This window comes from Seriola dumerili, unplaced genomic scaffold (assembly GCF_002260705.1).
Source record: "Seriola dumerili isolate Sdu_G_001 unplaced genomic scaffold, Sdu_1.0 BDQW01000800.1, whole genome shotgun sequence".
NCBI lineage: Eukaryota > Metazoa > Chordata > Actinopteri > Carangiformes > Carangidae > Seriola > Seriola dumerili.
Window position 1 is genome coordinate 231,805 of NW_019175055.1, and position 19,319 is coordinate 251,123.

General features: G+C 40.8%; 1 protein-coding gene across 1 annotated transcript; it reads right to left on the minus strand.

The window, feature by feature from the left end:
- Positions 1 to 17: 17 nt before the first annotated feature.
- On the minus strand, positions 18 to 19,276 carry ap4b1 (adaptor related protein complex 4 beta 1 subunit). Its single transcript, XM_022765899.1, has 14 exons — positions 18,255 to 19,276; positions 17,441 to 17,576; positions 16,308 to 16,532; positions 16,036 to 16,166; positions 15,741 to 15,888; positions 14,192 to 14,477; positions 13,079 to 13,177; positions 12,377 to 12,488; positions 11,858 to 11,941; positions 11,315 to 11,418; positions 6,134 to 6,341; positions 5,735 to 6,049; positions 2,146 to 2,298; positions 18 to 1,086 (listed from the first exon to the last, which is right to left on the minus strand). The coding sequence occupies exons 2-14, from the start codon at positions 17,551 to 17,553 to the stop codon at positions 599 to 601; spliced, it is 2,466 nt and encodes an 821-aa protein (XP_022621620.1). The 5' UTR covers positions 17,554 to 17,576; positions 18,255 to 19,276; the 3' UTR covers positions 18 to 598.
- Between the last annotated feature and the right edge of the window lie 43 nt (positions 19,277 to 19,319).

Here is a 19,319-nt window from a genome sequence, read left to right on the forward strand (position 1 = left end):
CAATACAGTTGACACGTTTTATTATTTTGAGTCAGGTCATGTTCGCATTACTTTCAGTTCGTTATTATCATGAATGTACAGAAAAAAATAACTACCCACAAAAATAAAAACTATATCCATAGTAGCTCTTTTTCAGGGCCCTTCAGCTCTGCACGCTGTGAATGAGTAAGTTACGGGACACCCCCATCACTACATGTGTTTGTAGATAAACAACATTATCTCTCAGTCCCAAGAGGAAAGACTGTTGATTTTGCTGCAGTGAGACAGACCATAGTGAGACTAGTGCTCGATAGTGCCCCCACCAGGCCAAACCTGACCTAACCTGAATTATTTTTTAATCCACTTATTATGGCTTGACTGTGAGAAAAAAATAAACAGCAAACAGGAGATTAATGGCCTTCAGCTGAAATTTTCTCTCTACTAAATACTCTCTTTTTAACTCACCTTTTTACTCCTTTAAAGATTCAACTCTCTCCGTGTGCCAGTGCTGTCTCCTATCAGAGGCTATATTACAGTTATATTTAGGGAATGAGTGTGGTCAATGAGTATCTTTGGAAGGATGTATAGCAAGAGCAGTGATGTGTGTGTGTGGGTATATCTAAGCTGACTCTGAGGACAGTGTGTGCAGTACAGTGGTAAGGATGGAGAGAAACCCCCTCAGAGCTTTTTCATCTCTTGGTTGCTGCTTCAGAGTTACTTTTACTCCCTTTTCTTCTCTGTCTTTTCCCGTCGTCTCTCTCCCGCTCAGCTCCTCAGCGGCGGCTTCTTCTCCCTGTTTCATTTGCTTGTCTTCTTCGTCACCTGTACCTTTCTTTGCTCCTGCTTTCTGATTCGCCTCTCCAGTGTAAAGCAGCTCCCCCAGTATGAGTGTGCTGTGGGGCGTGTCGGCCGAGTGTGTGTGCTGGGTGTGTGTGTACAAGTAAACCCTCCAGGGGAGTGTGTGCGGCGGCGTGAAGGCCAGTGTCTGGATATTGACCAGCTGCATCGCTGCCTGAAGGCTTTGTGGGGAACAGTGAGGTATTGCGGGGCACTGGATATGTTCTTGCATGCACATATAATCCTCCTCCTCTTGAATCTTCTCAGGACCTAGCCACAACAAAACAAGCAAAGTCATTACCAGAGGCTTTTAAAAGTCAAGAAACACTGGGAACGTCCAGTGTTTCTCTACTTCATGAAACAGGGGCCTACAGAAATGGGAACTACCTCTTATTCACTAGATGAGACACATTTAACCCTAATCCCCTAATATATATAGAGCTCCAAAGTGTTCAATATTAAGTAAATAAATAATAAACAATATTACATTTTTTCCTCCTACAGGAAGTCTGTGTGTGCTCAGGGTTCTTGGTCATGAAACAAAACGAGAATCTCTTTCACTAAAGATTGACAGATTCACGGTTCAGGTGTAGCAAAACAAACAGGACACACTTGACATTTATCCCCTTCGGCTGATATTTAACACTGGTTTTAAGATTTCTAGTGATGGAGGAAGAATTCTGACCCTTTACTTATGCAAAAATACCACACTGTAGAAATACAAGTAATACTCCTATATTGAAAATGTCATTTGAATATATAAATATAATCAGGAGAATGTAGTAAAAGGAATAAAAGAAGAGAATAAAAGTAGATCACATGGAAAAATGGCATGTGTGGCTGTTATACTATTGTATATCATATCAGTATATCATTATTACTCATGCGTAAATGTGTAAGCAGTATTTTACAGTAACAGCTGGTTAAGGCGGCTGTATTTCTCTAGACTGTTGGGTAGTTTAATCTCTATTAAAGCATCATATTTTATGAGCCATTCATCTATTTTGTGTACAAAAAGTCATATCTAAAGCTGTCCGATCAATGTAGTGGAGTAATCGTACAAAATTACACTCTTCAGTGTAAAGAGGCAGTAACAGAAAATACTCATGTAAAATACAAGTACCTCAAATTTATACTTAAGTACAGTTGTTGAGTAAATGTACTTAAATAGATTCCACTCTGGAGATTTCATACAGTTTTATAGATTCTTCAGCCTGTTTGCTTCTGCCAAACAAAACTCCTGGCTCAATAAGAGGAAGCTTTCAGCCTGAAAGTATTTCTGAGATATGCAGTGATTGTTTACACTATAACCTCTTTCCATTTAATTACCTTGCTCAGCATGCAGAACGTGTCGCCGCAGCCACAGGCGCTCAAACTCCTCTGGGCTGAGAGCCGGGGAGAGGGACAAACTGATGGGGGCTGTGACGCTGGAAGCCAGGACATCAGTGGAGGAGTCTGTACACTGAATGGCACTGTCTGAGCCTGGGGAGGACATGGGAGGACAAGGAGAGCAAGATGGGGAGGACACAGGGAGGGAAGAAGGGGAAGGAAGAGAGGGAGGGGAAGGATGCAACAGAAGGACAGAGAGTGAGGATAAGGTGGAAGGGAGAGAGAGGGTGGGGAGGGAGACAGACAGGTAGGATGAGTGCCAGAAGAAGAGATTAGTGATTGAAAAATGGTGCTGCAATCCCAGAAATGGACCCTAATCTTGGAAAACCAAAATTTTCTCAGTCTTAGTTTGACCTACTTACAGTGGACTGACTCTGAGTGACCTTTCTCAGTAGTACCACAGTGGAGACGAGGGAATTACAGTGGCTTCAGAAAGACATCTCTAAATATAATTCTTATAATATAATTTGATAGGGCTTCTACAGTTTTGTCCTCTAAAAGCTCTAAAAGGCCCCCACATCTTCTTAAAGATGTTTCCTTTAATCAGAAAGTGCAATAAACCATCAAGCTAGAGCTGTGGACATGCTCTATCAACTGATTCCCAAAACTTGGCTGTGATATGTATTGTATAATCAAGATAAGTAATTTTCTTATCTGTGTTGCGCAGGTTACAATACACAGGGCATATTCCAGAGATAGACAGATAAGGCAATACACTTCAGATAATATAAGATCTTAATAAAGTCACTATGTCAACGACCCATTAAAATGGTCCTTTTAATAAATGTATTAATTCTAGAGTATATAAGTGTTTCTTGCCTGTGCTTCTTCAGATTTTTGCAAATAAGAGACTCTGTATGTAAGAAAACATTAACACATTTTTACAATTCTAAAGGCTCCAGTCTTGTCAGACACCTCCAGCAGGTTGCGATTGCTTGTCCATGTCAAAACAATACAACACTAGCCAGTTTATCCGGTTGCAAAGTGACATTGGCAGCATTCCAGCAGTGAGACGAGAACCAACAGTGAGAAGCGTTATCTGTGTTACCAGTTAATTTTCTCCTGATTTCTCTGTATGAAAAATGTAATTATAGTGTCAGAATGTTTGGAAGATATGTGGCTTGTGAAAAATGTTTACTTTGGTGACAATGGGGCAAAAGAATTGGTCATAATCTGTGATCATGTTAACTTCTCCCATTGGGGTGAGGACGCCACAGACAAAGACACAGACACAAATGATTGTAAGTGCACTATCTCCTTTCTCAACTGTCTCTGGTAACATCAGTTACACAGAAATATCTACCATTAGCCACCATTAGCTACTGGTTATACCAAACCAAGTAAAACTGTATCATGTCCAATAAATATATTTTGCTGCATGAGAATACCAATTGTGTTTTAGAGATTTTTCAAGGATAATCAAGTTAAACAGGATGGACCTGAGCTCCGATGGGAATGCCACAGCATATTTAATACTTACTTCTTCTAAAAGCATGTTTTGCTTCGTAATTTTGGGTTACTGTGTGTCAAGGTTGTATGTACTGCATACTGACACATGATACCAGAATTTTAAAGTACTCAACATGTACACTTACAGTAACGCCACTATCATTTTTGGCTTGAGCACAAAGCTTCTCCTTTTCATTCTGGTCACACACTCATCAGCACTGACATTAGGTGAGGACTTCTGTTGCCGCAGAGAAAGTGCAGGACAAAAAAACTATTTATGAAAAACAGAAACATCAGATTGATAAGGAGCCAGTGAATCGGTGGAATGAAGATTAAAGAAACCGAAACATTATAGGCGTCATAAAAGTAGACTTTATGGAACAACGATTGCATTAGACTCTACAGCTTAAATTATAACATGGCCACTGAGTGTATGTGATAAACAGCAGGCTGTATCATTCACACCCAAGCAGTATGTTCAGAAAATCAACCATCATGCTATCAAAGGACACCCCAAACACAGTGGCTAAAACCATACAGTCAGTTACAGCCAATGAACAACTCAGAACCCACCTCAGCGTTGGACCAACACGCCTAAACACCAACACAAACACACTCATTTAATCAAACAACCAACAGCAATATCAACTAATTACATATAAGAAACACACTACAGTTGTTTACTTGCAAACAAAATCCGTTCTTCTTCTGAATGAAGCAGGTAATGACACGATCAAACAGAGACTCTTGGCTTTTAAACCAGAGAGCGTGGATTTAAAATGCAAGAATCTCTCTTTTGTGCCAGTGCTGGAAGCTTCGTATACCTGGTGTTTTTTTCTGGACCAACAATGGTTGCAGAACTTGCAGAACATGTTATGATTGGCTGCTGCCATAGCTAGCCCTAGTCCTAGCTGTGATTAGGCTACAGATGCAGTTTGCATTGTGGGGAAGCGTTTCCTGACCTGCTGATGTGTACTACTAACACCACAGCAGGAGCCTGGCCAATGATACCATCTTACCACAGGTAAAGTTACAGCTATAGCAAAAGACATTAGCCACAACCACAGAAATAATCATAGCTGCAGCCCCACCACAGAGATAGCCATAGCAACAGCGAAGGCCACGCCCCACTCAGGCTTAGGTTACAGCCAGTGGCCATGGATACAGTTGGAGCTCTGCTTTCCTCAGATCAAAGAGGGTCCTGTGGCTCAGCTATGGGTTCAGAAGGGAAACACATGATTATCCTGGTCTTTGAATGCGTCCCTTATTAGTGAAAGAATATTGTCGAGACTGTTGCTGTGCGGTTTCTGCTAGGCTGAGCAATTGTCCCCTTGTGCCGTTTGCCCTGTTTTTGTTTGGTGCACCACAGATGGCACCAAACTGGACCCTCTCCCACTCAATAATTTGACTTAACTCACACACTCTAGCAAGACAGAAGTGCACAGCAAGTGCTTTGTTCTGCAGAACTCACTAACGAACATCTGCATGAGAAAGAATGCCATAAAATGCTGAAAGTAAAAAAAATAAACTCAAAGTTCACCATGAGGCAGTTGTGCTAAATCAGTGATGTCAGTAAATTCATCTACCATAACAGAGACCAGCTGTAAGCCGAGTAGACACTGTGTTTCTTTTGCAAGCAGCAGCCTCCAGGGCAAAAAAATTAAATCAGCACTCAAGAGCCAAAAACTGCAGTTCCTCAAATGACCACTTGAGGCTGCAACAGTGAGTCAATCCCAATAGACTCCCATGTTAAAATGCCCAATTTTACAGCAGAAATAAACATGTTTACAGCCTGGTACCAAAAACCGTTTTTGGTCTCAATAGCTAATTTCCCTTCATGACAACTGTATGGGAGGAGAATTTTTATATAACTCAACTGTTTAAATTTTATTAAGACTTAAAGTTATGCATAATTGAGAGCATGGCCGCTTTGAGTGACAGGTGGGTGAGTGTATGTTTGCTCCACACACGTCCCACCTATTGGCCTCAGAATCCTATTGGCTGTGTAGCTTATCAATCTTAATTTATACCATCAGTGTCTTAGATAACAGGACAGAACAATACTAATGTCCTCACTCACCTGAATGACCCGTCTTGCCGTGACTACAGTTCAGTGTGTCTGAGAGGTCAGTGTTAGGCTTGGGGTCAAAGGTCACATGCTCAGGGCTTCCTCTGCTGGCTGGCTCTGTCTCTATGGCGCCCTGCCTGAGAGGCTCCAGAGTGTTAAAGCTGCACGCCCACTGGCTGATGGGCTCTGCGGGGCGGCCGATGAGAACACCTAGGGAAGGGTCTGACCTTCGACCCTGTAGGACCTTTCGTGTCTCTTCTATCCCACAATGCAACAGGCGGTAGTAGAGAAGTGCCTGGTCACGTACACACATGTCTGTTTCCTCCTCTGGAAAACACAAGAATGTTAACAACTCTCTCTCTCTGTCACACACACACACACACACACACACACATACACACACACACCTACCTATGCAGTAGTGCAGCAGTCTTCCAAGCATGTCCTGTGTTTCAGCGGGCCGGCACAAAAACAGCCTCATGGTGGCCGTCAGCAGCTCCATCTTGACTCCCAGAGAGGCCTCGCTCCTCACTCCATCGATGAACACCTCCAGTGTGTAGGGGGCGCTGGAGACTCGTTCCCCGTACACACCCAGCAACCACAGCAAGGCCTGCCTGCCCTAATAGAGGATGAGGAGAACGACTGAATTTAAAGGCCCTGAGCACCCACAGAGATGAACACCCATCTCCACTGTTTTATGACAGAAATGCATTCATAATGTTTATCAGGCGTCAAGGATACACACAGAGTAAAAACATAACTTGAGTGAGTTCACAAAAAAGAAAAAAAAAAAAAACTCACAACATATATGACATACATGATGCACCCAAATCTCCAAAAGCTACGAATTCCTTCTGAATAGAAACCAACCACGCCTGAGATCAGTCATATATTTAATGTCAACCGAAACCTGTTAAACAACCACAGTCGTAGTCAAGTTCAGCATGGGTGGACCTCTGTGCTGGATCCTTGAATGAAGAACTAAAAAAGAGAACTTACACACGGCGTAGTTGTTGGATTGTCAGTTTTGGAAACTTACGAAAATCATCAGACGCACCCCCACCAGTTCAGATGTTAAAAAGGATTTTGAGCTTGTGAAATGATCTTCACAAATAATCCCAGAGCCTGTGGTTGTAAATCATCAGCCTCTGTAAACCTGTGACATAACTCTGCAGGAGAAATTCAACTTTGTGAATGTGAAGAAAAGATTTGTGGTTGTAGTAAAAAACTGAGAATCTTTGAATAAAATTATTGTTATTATTATTTATTAAATTAAACCAATCATTTCACAAACTGGAAATCTTATTGAACCATATTTGAGCCCTCATAGGAGGGTCTCAGATGATGTTCAGTGTCTCTGAGCCAATCAGAAGAGAGGCTCACTGGCTGCCTCTGAGCCTCTCTTCTGAGTGGCTGACTGCTTTCTGAGTGATCAAATAAAAATATGGCAGATTTCAGGTAAATACTAAAAAGTTGCAGAAGTCCTGACGGCTGGTTTTAAGGCTCAGTTTCTGAATCCAGGCTGTGTGCGTTTCTCTGTGGACTGAGGCTTTGATACTTTGACAGTATTAATATTTAACCTAGACCTGCTTTATAATCAAAAAAGACATGGGAATCTCACTTTATACAATAAGGGACCATCTATGTTTGAATTAATTTTGCCATGACAGTCGGATAAGCAAACTTATATGTAAATTACTTTGTTTGCGTTCATTGTAAATGAAAAAGAATTTTCTCTCGTTTGTTTTTCCTGAGTACCACTGTAGTGGGAGTTATTTAACATCATAGTTACTTAACATTTAGATTCTGTAATAATAATGATCCAATAACATAGTGTATAGTGATATAACACTGACAGTACTTTTTGCTTTTAATAAAGCAACATTTCAAAGCAGGACTTCTACTTGTAGTGGAGTATGCACATCTGTACAGGTACTCATTATTACATTAGATCCAGGTTGAGGCAGTGTTCACATGTGGACATCTTAACTGAGTTGTCTTAATATCACAGAGATAGAATAACCTTACTGAAAGACACAAAGATACATGAAAGCTTAGACAAGCTGGTCTGGTTTCTCTCTGAATTTTGGTCCTGCTGTTAACCACATACAAAGTATTATTTTCATATTCAAACAGAGGCAGGGCTTCCTGTCACCGCTCACACTTATATACACTTATGCTCATCTGTTCATTACAGAACATAAAGAAGTGAAACTACCCCTCTGTTTTTTTTTTCTGGTACAACCATACTTCACAATGAACCTGCAGGCTGACCAAACATGCAAATTATTTAGCAATTAACCAGACACTAGTTTAAAGAGTAATATGCATATAATCTAGTGAGCACAGGTCCAGATTCTAGAGAGCAGTTTTACTCAACTACATTTATATGATGACTTTAGTTATCAGTTAATTTGCATATTTGAGTAATAATAAAAATATATATCATTAACAAATAAAGATAAATATGATGTACTATTGAAGGTTAAGACTTTATTATTATGATTATTGGGGGTAAATTCAATATGCAGTATATAAAGTAACTAGAAGTAGCGCCACTTTTACCAGCTGCAACAGTAAAGTGATGCGCATATTAATGCTTAAATTATTAACATCCACTAATAAATATACTATACATTATTCTGAAATGGGACATTCTGTATCAGGAGCACTTTTACTCTCAGGACTTTAAAAGGTACAATTTTTTTTACACTGAGTCATGAGTGACTGAGTGATTTGATACTTTCACAGTAGTTTTTCTCAATCGCCTTGATGCTATTCACACCTCAGAAACATCATTCTCACACCTTTTAATGCGGTTCTCAAAACGGTCCGTCATTTGTCAAAAACACATTAGCATTTGTCACTGTGGTTGTGCAACCTCCATCGTGTCCACACATAGTTCATCTGACTCGAACAACTCATGAAAAACAGTCACAACTCTTAATGCAGGTCTCGAAACACTAAATCACCTGTGCAAAAGCCTCTAAAACGATCAAAACCTTGTTCACATGCGTCAAAACATGCAAAGTCAGTCAATCACTTGAACATTGTCACCAATGAATTAAACCTTTTCACCAGTGCTTCAAAACTTAGACACCAGACAATGTTTTGATACGTTGATAAAAACCTGACTGACTTTAGAAGAAGAGAAATGCATAAAATAAAGAGTAAAAAAATGTGCAGACACAACAATGAAATGTCAACGATGTGATGTTAAGAGAGGCTGAGTGTCCAACCCAATGTGAGTCGGTTTGCAGTGGCATCCATCAGAAATGAGAACAGGTGTGCAACTGTCTAATGGTGACTTCAGCATCACTGTAAAATACATATTACTGCATTGTCTTACTGTAGCCACCATTTACTGCACTGCACTGTAGGAACGGGCGGTTATCAAACTGTACTACAATACAACCACCTGGAAAAACATTTGTGTACTCTACTGCATGCACCCACACTGTTACTGTGATCTTCTACAGAGGGGAAAGGCAGAGATATCATGGAGGACGAGGTCACATGTTTACTGAGGAACAGGAGGTTTTTTTTTTACATGTGTATGGTTTTGTACAAATTCCTATATATAGTAGATAGTTTTGTTTGTACTAGAGTTACAACAGTACCATTTTGGAAAAAATAACTATATTCTGTTTGAACACTGCATTGATGTTTAATGTACTGTGTGCAATTCAACCCCTCTCAGCAGATTACTGAACTGTAATGTCATTTTAGAATACTAAACAAATATATACACAAACCTGGAAGACAGAAGAGCAGTGTGTACACTGTTTATCCAAAAATTTACATCATCACATCATTTGATGCAAATACCTAATTTAGAGATGTGTCTATAATATTTTCCATGCAGTGCTTCATTTTGCAGCAGATATGTGCCACTTTGCATTTTGTGTGTGCAATTTTTTAATTTTAATTTGTAAATTCACACAATATAATTGCTAACCCTAATGCAATGCAGGACTGTATCAAAATGAGTGAGAGGTCGGTTATTCTCTCTGACAAACGTACAATACGTACATTTGCATGAGTGGGATGAGCTATGTGTGGACAGGATGACAAATGCTAATGTGTGTGGGGAAATGACGAACTGTTTTGAGAACTGCATTGAGAGTGGTGAGAATGATGTTTCTGAAGTGAGAATTGCACCAAAGCAATTGAGAAAAACTGTAATATAGAACCTATAATCAAAAAAGATATGGAAATCTCACTTTATACAAGGACCTTTCTGCATATTTTGATGCTAATACTTTTGTATTTTGTATTTGTGACAGAGTATTTCTACATTGTGGTATTCCAACTTTAACTGAAATAATAATACTAAAATAAAAAATACTTTTTCCACTGCTGTTTTCTTCAATATTTTACATATCTACCCTAACCCTGTGGTATTTTGTATAATATTTGTGGGTATGAGTGTCAGTGTGGATCAGAGCCTGTGTTCACCTGCAGTATGAAAACATGATGAAGTTCAGCCAATAAACAGGAGGTGAACCTGAAAAATGTCACTGAAAGACAAGAAAAATGACTGCAAGTGACGCAGGGCCTTTTATGCGCCTGTGCCCCAGGATAAATTCTCTCACAATCTGCCCATGTATACAACACAATACTAATAGTATAATTCAACAATGGCATTGATTTGTTTATGTGCAGTAATCATGTTGTATACTTAGTAAGCGACGCTGAAATTACAACAAAAGGATGAAAATTACTTTCAATAAAGAGAACAGGCAACAAAGATGGAGATCAGAGACAAAAAAAAACATCAGAAGTGGTGCAAACTTTACATCATTATAAAGTGACCTGCGACAGAGCAGGAGCTGTGGCGCTGGCATTAGCTCCGTATATTTCTCAAGGACGTCTCAGCAGGGTGGAGGCATTTTAACCCTGGACTGTCCTGTTCACGAAACCTCTCGAACAACCGTACACTCCATGTAAACACAATGTTTAAGTACTAGTGAATTTCCAAGTTATGCTACTTTATACTTCTACTCCACGACATTTCAAAGGTGATTATTATCCTTTTTACTTTATCTGTTTGAAAGTTATAGTTACTTTCCTGTGGTGGCTGACAAGGGCAAACGTGCTGCAACGGCCGAAAACACTTTCAACAGGAGAAACAAGCTGCAAATTCCTAAACGATGCAGATTCAAAGACATATACGAAAATACAAAACAAATACAACAACAGCAACGTGCTGAAAATGAAAAAAACGTGTCGCAGGAAGCCAATACAAAGACATTAACAGCAAACACGCTGCAAATACAGAAACAATGCAACAACAAAAACAAACAAACCCCAAGAACAAATGCAACAGAAAAAAGCGCTACACATTCAAACCACACAATGGAAGTGCTCCAGGCCAGCTGATTTTTAATATCTGATCAATCCAGTACAAGATCATATCATCATCATATCTTTCTCCACCGTCTCTAGTCCGGCCTCTCGGGTCAAAGCCTCTCAGGTTGAAGCCAAAAACTACAGCATTCCTGTGAGTTATCATGCTAAATGACAATAATGACTATGATATACTATGTCCTTTGTGCACATGGACGTGTATGTTTGCAGAGTGTGTCTGACCTGGCTGTCCTGAAGCAACTCCTCACAGCCCTCGACAGCCAAACACACTGTGTCGCTGCACTGAGGACACACCCAGACCAGGTCACGCATTGTCTGCACCACGGCTGACTAACGAGAGAGAGAGAGAGAGAGAGAGAGAGAGTGAGAGTTAACCAGTTAAGCTGCACGTGTCTGGACTGTGGGAGGAAGATGGAGTCCCACACAGAAAGGTCCCGGCTGGCCGGCAGGTTCGAGCCCAGGAAAATGCTTCTCGCTATGAGGCGACAGGGCTAACCACTGCACCACCGCGCACAATATTATTGTCAGGTCTAACCAATGCTGCTGCTAAACAGCAGTTCAAAGTTTTATTTGTCACATGCTAAGGTAAGAGAAGCAGTGAGGGTCGGACTCAGCAGCAGAGCAGACTGTGCAAAATTATGACAAATATCGCATATGGAGGGAAATATCATGATATTCCATATTATTGAATATTGATAAATATCGATATCGAATATCAGCCCAAGTCTATATGCAATGTGTGTCGTCAGGGGAAATGAGTTTTACCAGAGGTGATGTGCTCCTGTTTGAGCCCAAGGAGTCCAGTGAGGATCTCTAGACATTTGTCGCTGTAGCTCCGTCCAATACGACCTACACCAGGTGAAGACAGGATGACACAGGATAACACAGGATAACACAGGGCATAAGTGAGGCTGATCAAACACAGAGATGCCAAATCAGAGAGTGGGATTATAAACACAGGAGATTAGATTTTAAAAACTAAATTTCCTCAGTTCTCTAAATGCAACGTATATTCAGATCTTTCCTGTGTTTAGAATCCTTTAGGAACGACTCTGCTGAAAATACCAGACTTTGCGTCTAAACCGAGGATGCACCAGAAGTATAAGAGTGTTACTGTGAGCTAGAAGAATACAGCAACTGTCTGGACATGTCTGTCTTGTAAAAAAGGCATAGTGAACAATAGAGCGCCTGCACGGTCATGCATTATACTGATAACAATAATAGGAGTGTGCATGGGTGTGTGTGTGTGTGTTTGTGTGTGTGTGTGTGTGTGTGTGTGTTTACCTATGGCTGAGATTGCCGCGTGGGCAGTGTCAGTGTTGACATCGGTGCAGTATCCTCTCAGCTCATCCAGTAACATTGCTACATTCTCGTCATTTACCAGCTCCACCAGCACCTGCAACCACAAGAGCACCAGCTTAGCTATTATTAAAGCACTGGAGCGCTGCTGCTGATACTGTTCGTGGGCAGTAACTGTGGATACTCCAGTGATTTAGTGCTGCACTTCCATAAAGCTGGAGGTCAACATAGAGGGTCAAAATTGAAGCAGACTTGGAGTCTCTAGTACAGATCAGGATCGTCTGTCAAACACTTTATGAACCTTTTTAAGCTCGAGTGAAGTACAGACCTGCTGTGCTTCCACTTTACTATCCAGGCATGTGGTCACACTCATTTCTATACAATTTCTATCATTTCTATACATTTCAGAGAGCAAACTCTGTATAAGTATAAGTGATTAAAGGTCCCATCTTTTACACTTTTATTTGATTTAATTTATTTGATATTTTGATGTATGTGATTTGTTATGACATCACAAAGCTTATGGCAGTTAAGTTTATGGCATCATTTATTTCAACTATAGTTTTAGTAGTACAACTTTATTAATTAAAACAGGAAATTGCAGCATAACTGTACTTGAGATTAGAAAGAACAACAGAATACAGAGGAAAACATAGAGAGGTCAACAGTGAGTCAAACAGGCATCACCTGCATCTTCCTTTGCTTGATGTAGGCCGGTTCAGCATAGCCACAGAAGAAACGCTTGTAGTGTGCACCCATCAGGCCAGGGAGAGAACGCAACAGCAACTGGAAAAAGGACAAAACAGTGGATAGTGTCAATAATAAATACACAAGTTAGACTTTAAAACTCTGAGTCTTGAGGTCTGCGTTATCAAGGTTAATGTAGAGTTAGTTACTGATCTACAAGGATGTGCTCAGTTTACATTTTGTTAAGCAGCATTACATTCTCTGCTACCATTTCTTCTACACACTAAATATTAACTTTGTCATGGTTTGCCATGGCGGACATTTTATGTTTGAGATTGTTTGGAAATTTGTATACTTCCTGTTTTATTTTGTAGTCAGTTTCCTTGTGTCTTTTGATGTTGGTACTTCCTGTCTTTGTCCTGGTTCCCTGTTTGGTAATTGTCTGCCCCGCCCTAATGTGTTTCACCTGTGATCACTCACCATTGCTTCCCTTTTGTCTATTTAGTCTCTGTGTTCCCCTTTGTTTGTGTCGGTTTATCTGCGGTTGTTATCTCCTGTCTACAAGTGAAGTCCTCCTCTTCCTCGTGCTGTGGTTGCTGTTATCCTCCCCTCTGCTATCCTTTGAAGTCCCCTGTGTTTCCTTGCGCTTTGGCTTCCTGTTCACTTCATCCTGTTTTACCTTGTGTGGATTTTGAGTTTTGTAAGAAGTCACTTTCTTGTTATTAAAATATTTTGCTCTTACTCCCTTGTGCTGGCTGCATTTGGGTCCAGCCCTATGTTAAAACGTGACATGCTTATAATATACACACTAAATATTTATCATAGCAGAGTATTTTTACATAGTTTGAAACATGTCTGGAGAGGAACTTTAAGATAAAAGTGTGTTTCAGGTGCTGACATTAAAACAGGCTGAGAATCAAAAGTTCACACATAACTGGAAGATCATATGCAAAGACATTCTCAGTCAAAACCCAACTCTACATGTAGTAGACATGGCTTTGTTAATTAGCTGTAGATTACACAGATTTTCTTGCAGTGATCACGGTGAGACGGAAGTCAGTAGAAGACTACCTCCAAACCTTCTCCCTGTCAACTTGAATTATTCACACTGACCTGTATGTGGCAGAGGGCGGTGAACCTCGTCTCTCTGGATGCGCTCCCACAGGCGGCCAGCAGGGGTCCACGTACCCGCTCCAGGGCCGCCAAACTGATGGCGGGAAGGCCGGAGCAGAGGCTGAGGAAGAGGCTGAGGGTGGCAGCCATGACTGGGGGGTGGGGGCTGACGAGGGATGCGTCCAGAAGGGACAGGATGTCAAAGAGCTCGTCCTCGGACTGCGGCCGGTAGCGCTGAAGGACTCTCAGCACCTCGCACTGACCCCAGATGTCACACTCCTTCAGCCTGGGAGGACAGACACACAACATGGGCAGTGTATGCTGATGAAGTGTCTTCGGGCAGGATACTGACCACACCAGTAACAATCAATCAATTGAAACTCTGACTACGGATGTTGGTAAAAAATATTATTGTTGTTCAGTCGGATGTTAAATCTTCATGTAATGAAAAGCTAAGCTGTAGCACCGTGACTCCTCCTGCACATTTCATCTCTGCCAAGAAACAGTCCAGCACATAACCCAATTACAAACACTTGTGGTGTAGTTTTTACACTGTTTGTTGTTTTGTTTTTTGTTTTTTTTTTACAGATGAATCAAACAAGAGTTAAGCAGAAAAATGTAGAGGTGCCAGTTACTACTTACTCCTTAGGTATTGAAATTTGGTATCAATGACAAGATGCTTAATAGCATCAAACCACTTCTGTCCATGCATAGAAGTATTAAAGTTCAATTCCCATCCTTACTTCTGGTCGGTATTTGTTTTTTACCTTTGGACAGAGCCGGCTGTTTATATTTATCATACAAACACAACAGTGTTATAGATTTATTCATCGCACTCGCTGTAAAAAAGCAAATTAGTATATTTCCAAAAATGTCAAACTGTTCCTTCTAGTACAGTGTGTGAGTAAATGTACTTGCCAACACTATCTGTCTGCCATCAACAAACTTTGTTTTTATGTAAATCCTGACTTGACTCAAAAACTAGAAGGACATTCCTCTGGGAGACAAAACGTCCCAAATGAAAACAGCAACTTCCTGGAAATTTACAGCCTTTTAACTGAAGTGAAGCATCTTTAGAAAACTCCTGGAGTGCTTCACTGGAAACAAAGGCTCAGAGAGAAATCTGTCAGGAAGCAATTTGACTGTTCTGATTTGATTAACTGTAGATGAGTGGTTGGTGGTTTTATACAGAGAGACAGACCCTGCAGATTCAGGCTCCTGTTTGCATTTACTAAAGAGCAGAGAAACAAGGACATGTAAAAAAACATTCACCACAGCACTTAGTACGTTACACACTTAATATTGAGCAGGGATCTAATATGTTATATATAATATATGTAATAGGTTATTTTCTCCATATTTGAACATAGTATCTACTCCTCAGATCAGAGGATGAAATACAGCCACTAGTAGGTACAAGATTATAACTGCTGCACTGTGGCAGCCCCCAAGTTCCCCTGCAACATTATCTTTAAGCATTTCTCAAACACATGTATAAACTTCCTTCATTTCACATCATGACTCTGACGTTCTGACTATGGGCCCCAACCTGTTGAGCAGGTGGTGGGTGATGGGTTTGTTGATGGCAACTCCTCCCTCCTCCTTCAGGATCTCCTCCAGGGCGCGGAGGCAGTTCACCATCACCACCGGGTCCGGGTCCCTCAGCAGGCTGTACAGCTCGTTCACCACTGTAGCGTCTGGAAGAACCGTGAACAAGAGGTTTGTGGATGAATAAACAAAGATATAAAATCCTGCAGGAGCTTTAATACTTCAAGCCTGCCTCCCTTTTCATTGCACCTTACAATCAGGTTGTGTCAGAGAGTAAAGTCATCCATCCACTCTACCTATCTCTGAGCTGGTTTGGAGATTGCGTAGTTTGGCCCAGCCAAGTACAGCAACTCGTCGCACACAAGCTGCTCTGTCCCTCAGTCCTGCTGTCAGAGGCTGCTCCACATACTCCACCAGACTGGGTAACCTGGGACACACAGACACACAGTCAGAGGTCTAATTATTCCAACGATCTCCGGCTGATGTGACGTCTTGTACCGAGGTCGGTGTGTGTGTGTGTGTGTGTGTGTGTGTGTGTGTGTGTGTGTGTGTGTGTGTAGCACCTCACCTGAGGTTGGTCATGTTCCTCAGGGCCAGGCTGCGGACCATGGGGTTTGGATCCTGACAGTCTTTCCTCAGCGTGTTGATGACCAGCAGAGACAGCTCTGGGTTTAAAGTGGCGTAGGAACACAGGAAGACATAGACCAGTTTCTTCTGGACTATATCTACTGTGGCACACGCTTTTACCATTTCACTGAACAGGCCTGATACATCCACACCCTGTGACATTGCCCTGAGACAGAGAAAGAGGTGGCGAGGGGAAAATGTTGGGGATAGAAGAGAAAAGAAAGGCAAGAGGAATGAGAGGAAAAAAAAGAAAATGTGACACAGTGAACAAAACATGAACAATTCCACTTTATCACCATGACGTAGTCCAGACCCGGCCTTAGGTTAAACAGTGTAGGGCGCCAGGAAGCAGAAAACCAGACTGTTCTGTTCCAGAGACTGTTCAGCCTGCAGCTGAGCTCTCAGGGCTTTAAGGTGAAATATGATGTGGAAGTCCAGACAATTTTAGACACTTGGATTTAAGGGATTATTTTCTGAAACAGAGTAGGACTGGCCTCCACACAGACATCAGACACAGTCACCTCAAAGTTTAATTTACATACAAACACAATGTGCTTAAGTTTATAACACACAAACAGATAGGATCATTCATGTCTTTATTGACGACACTCATTAAACATTCACAGTGCTGGTGGGAAAAGTAAGTGAACCCTTGGATTTAATTGGTTGAACCTCGCTTGGGACCAATAACCTCAAACCAGCTCATCCAGTAGCTGCTGATCAGACTTCAATGTTCAGGAGCTGCATGTTCTTCCCAAACAGAGACATGGTTCACATCAGCAGATGTTTCTTGTGAGTAGCAAACCCAAAATACTTAAATCATAAATCAAAGTAGCTCTAACTCACACCTCCGATCTAATCCACTGACTGGTTTCCATCCTACACTGTGAATGTCTGAATGATGATTTCTATATTGACAAGAGACTACAATGGTTTGTGTGTGTTTCAAATAGATATTCTTTGTTCATTGTTGTAACTTAGATGACCAGACTTTTAGGGAAGGGAAAGGCTCACTTTTTCTTGTGCCTTGTGCCTGATGGATGAGCAGAGGGTGACTGTGTGTCTGTGACCTACCTGATGACTTTGAGGATGGTGTTCCTGTAGCGCAGCTGGTCAGACTGGACGTTGGGGTTGGACAGAGCTCTCCTCAGCTCCCGCACCGTGTCCTCGCTGCCCAGGTAAGGCATGGTGGCCGCAGGCACCTGGCACACTGATACACCAGAAAACACACAATGATGATTCTCACAACACACACGATGTTAAACATTAGCTTGCTTACAAAAAGCAACTATAGGGCCTGCTGACGTTTGACTGAAACAAAGACAAGATATGTATAAAATGGTTTGTACAAAATTATTACAGACCAGAGGAAAGTAAGTAAGGCTTTTATCTGAATTATTACAGACATTAGGAGAGTATGTTATGTTTTTATCTGAATTATTACAGACATTAGGAGAGTAAGTCAGGCTTTTATTTGAATTATTACAGACGTTAAGAGAATAAGTCAGACTGTTATCTGAATTATTACAGACATTAAGGGAGTAAGTCAGGCTTTTATTTGAATTATTACAGACGTTAAGAGAATAAGTCAGACTGTTATCTGAATTATTACAGACATTAAGGGAGTAAGTCAGGCTTTTATCTGAATTATTACAGACGTTAAGAGAGTAAGTCAGGCTTTTATTTGAATCATTACAGACATTAGGAGAGTAAGTCAGGTTTTTAGCTGTTATTACAGGAGGAGAGTAAGTCAGGTTTTTATCGGCCAAGTGACCCGAGTCATTGCTGAAAGCTTTTATCCACTGACACACAAACTTGTCAACCTCGTAAACAATATCACTCGCTACATTTCACATTTCTTAACACATTTCTTCGATTTGTTACCAACCGTTTAACTTCAAATAATGGATTTCATCCGCAGCAGTCCCTGGATGACTCGATTGTTTACACCGTACACACTTCCGCCTTTCTTCTTCTTCTGCTTTTATCTTATGTTTAGTCACATGCTGCTCTCTGCTGGTCGGAAGAGGAATAGCACGCGACCGTTTAGCAGCACAACAGGCGTTTCTTCAACTCAAGTTGTTCCTAGTTTGGTACCTGAGGTACTTGAAAAAATGTTTTTTTCTTGTTTGTTTAAACTCCATTATATTTCAGGAAGAAATATTGTACTTTACTATTACTCCATTATTTCACCTGACAGTGATAGTTATTGGTTACTTTGCACATTTAAATAACATTGAATGATATGACGAAAACAGTTAGGGTCAGTTTATAAAATATAAATCAGTTTTAAAGATTAAACTATCCAACAGCAGGGCCAAATTATCTCACTAAAGGCCTCTGGGGAGAAAAATAAAATGTAGGCACCAACTGACCCTTGTCTTGGCAGTGTTGAGGATTGAGGAGCTGTCCAGGGTGCTGCTAACAGTGTTGGGGCGCACTGTTATTTGAAATGACGTGTGCATTTTAAACACTTATTTTATTTTTTGGAAACCTGCTCTGTAGAGTGATTAGCAAGCTGGAAAGTTTTACTTTGACTTTATTTAAACTTAGTTTAAGAAAACAAACCATTTCCTGCAGACTCTTTTCAGACTAATGGAAGAACCTATAAACACCCTTCAAATATCGATTCCCTCATAACATTGGGACAGTTAAGAAATAAGCTTTTAAATCTTAATGTTTTTTAATGAAAAAGTTTTTATTAGGAATCGATTTTTGTAATTCTGATTGTTTGGTTTGTTTTCTTTCTGCTTGTGTAATCTCTCCATCACTGAAAACGAAGGTCACCCCTGAATGTATCCCTGAGAAAATAAAGGTTGAGGTTGATGATGATGACGCCTCTTTTCACGTGAGCTTTTCTACTGAGACAATTCACACTGTCCGCTGTAAAAAAAAAAAATGGTGGGTGACAATGGAAGTGGTCTAATGAAATTTTACATACAGGCTCCAACAT

Coding starts and splice junctions, on each gene's coding strand:
- ap4b1 (XM_022765899.1), bottom strand. CDS start 17,553: ATGCCTTACCTGGGCAGCGAGGACACGGTGCGGGAGCTGAGGAGAGCT. Junction 16,533..17,440: donor ACCATCCTCAAAGTCATCAG/GTAGGTCACAGA, acceptor TCTCTGTCTCAG/GGCAATGTCACAGGGTGTGG. Junction 2,299..5,734: donor CGGCAAGACGGGTCATTCAG/GTGAGTGAGGAC, acceptor TGTCCTCCCCAG/GCTCAGACAGTGCCATTCAG.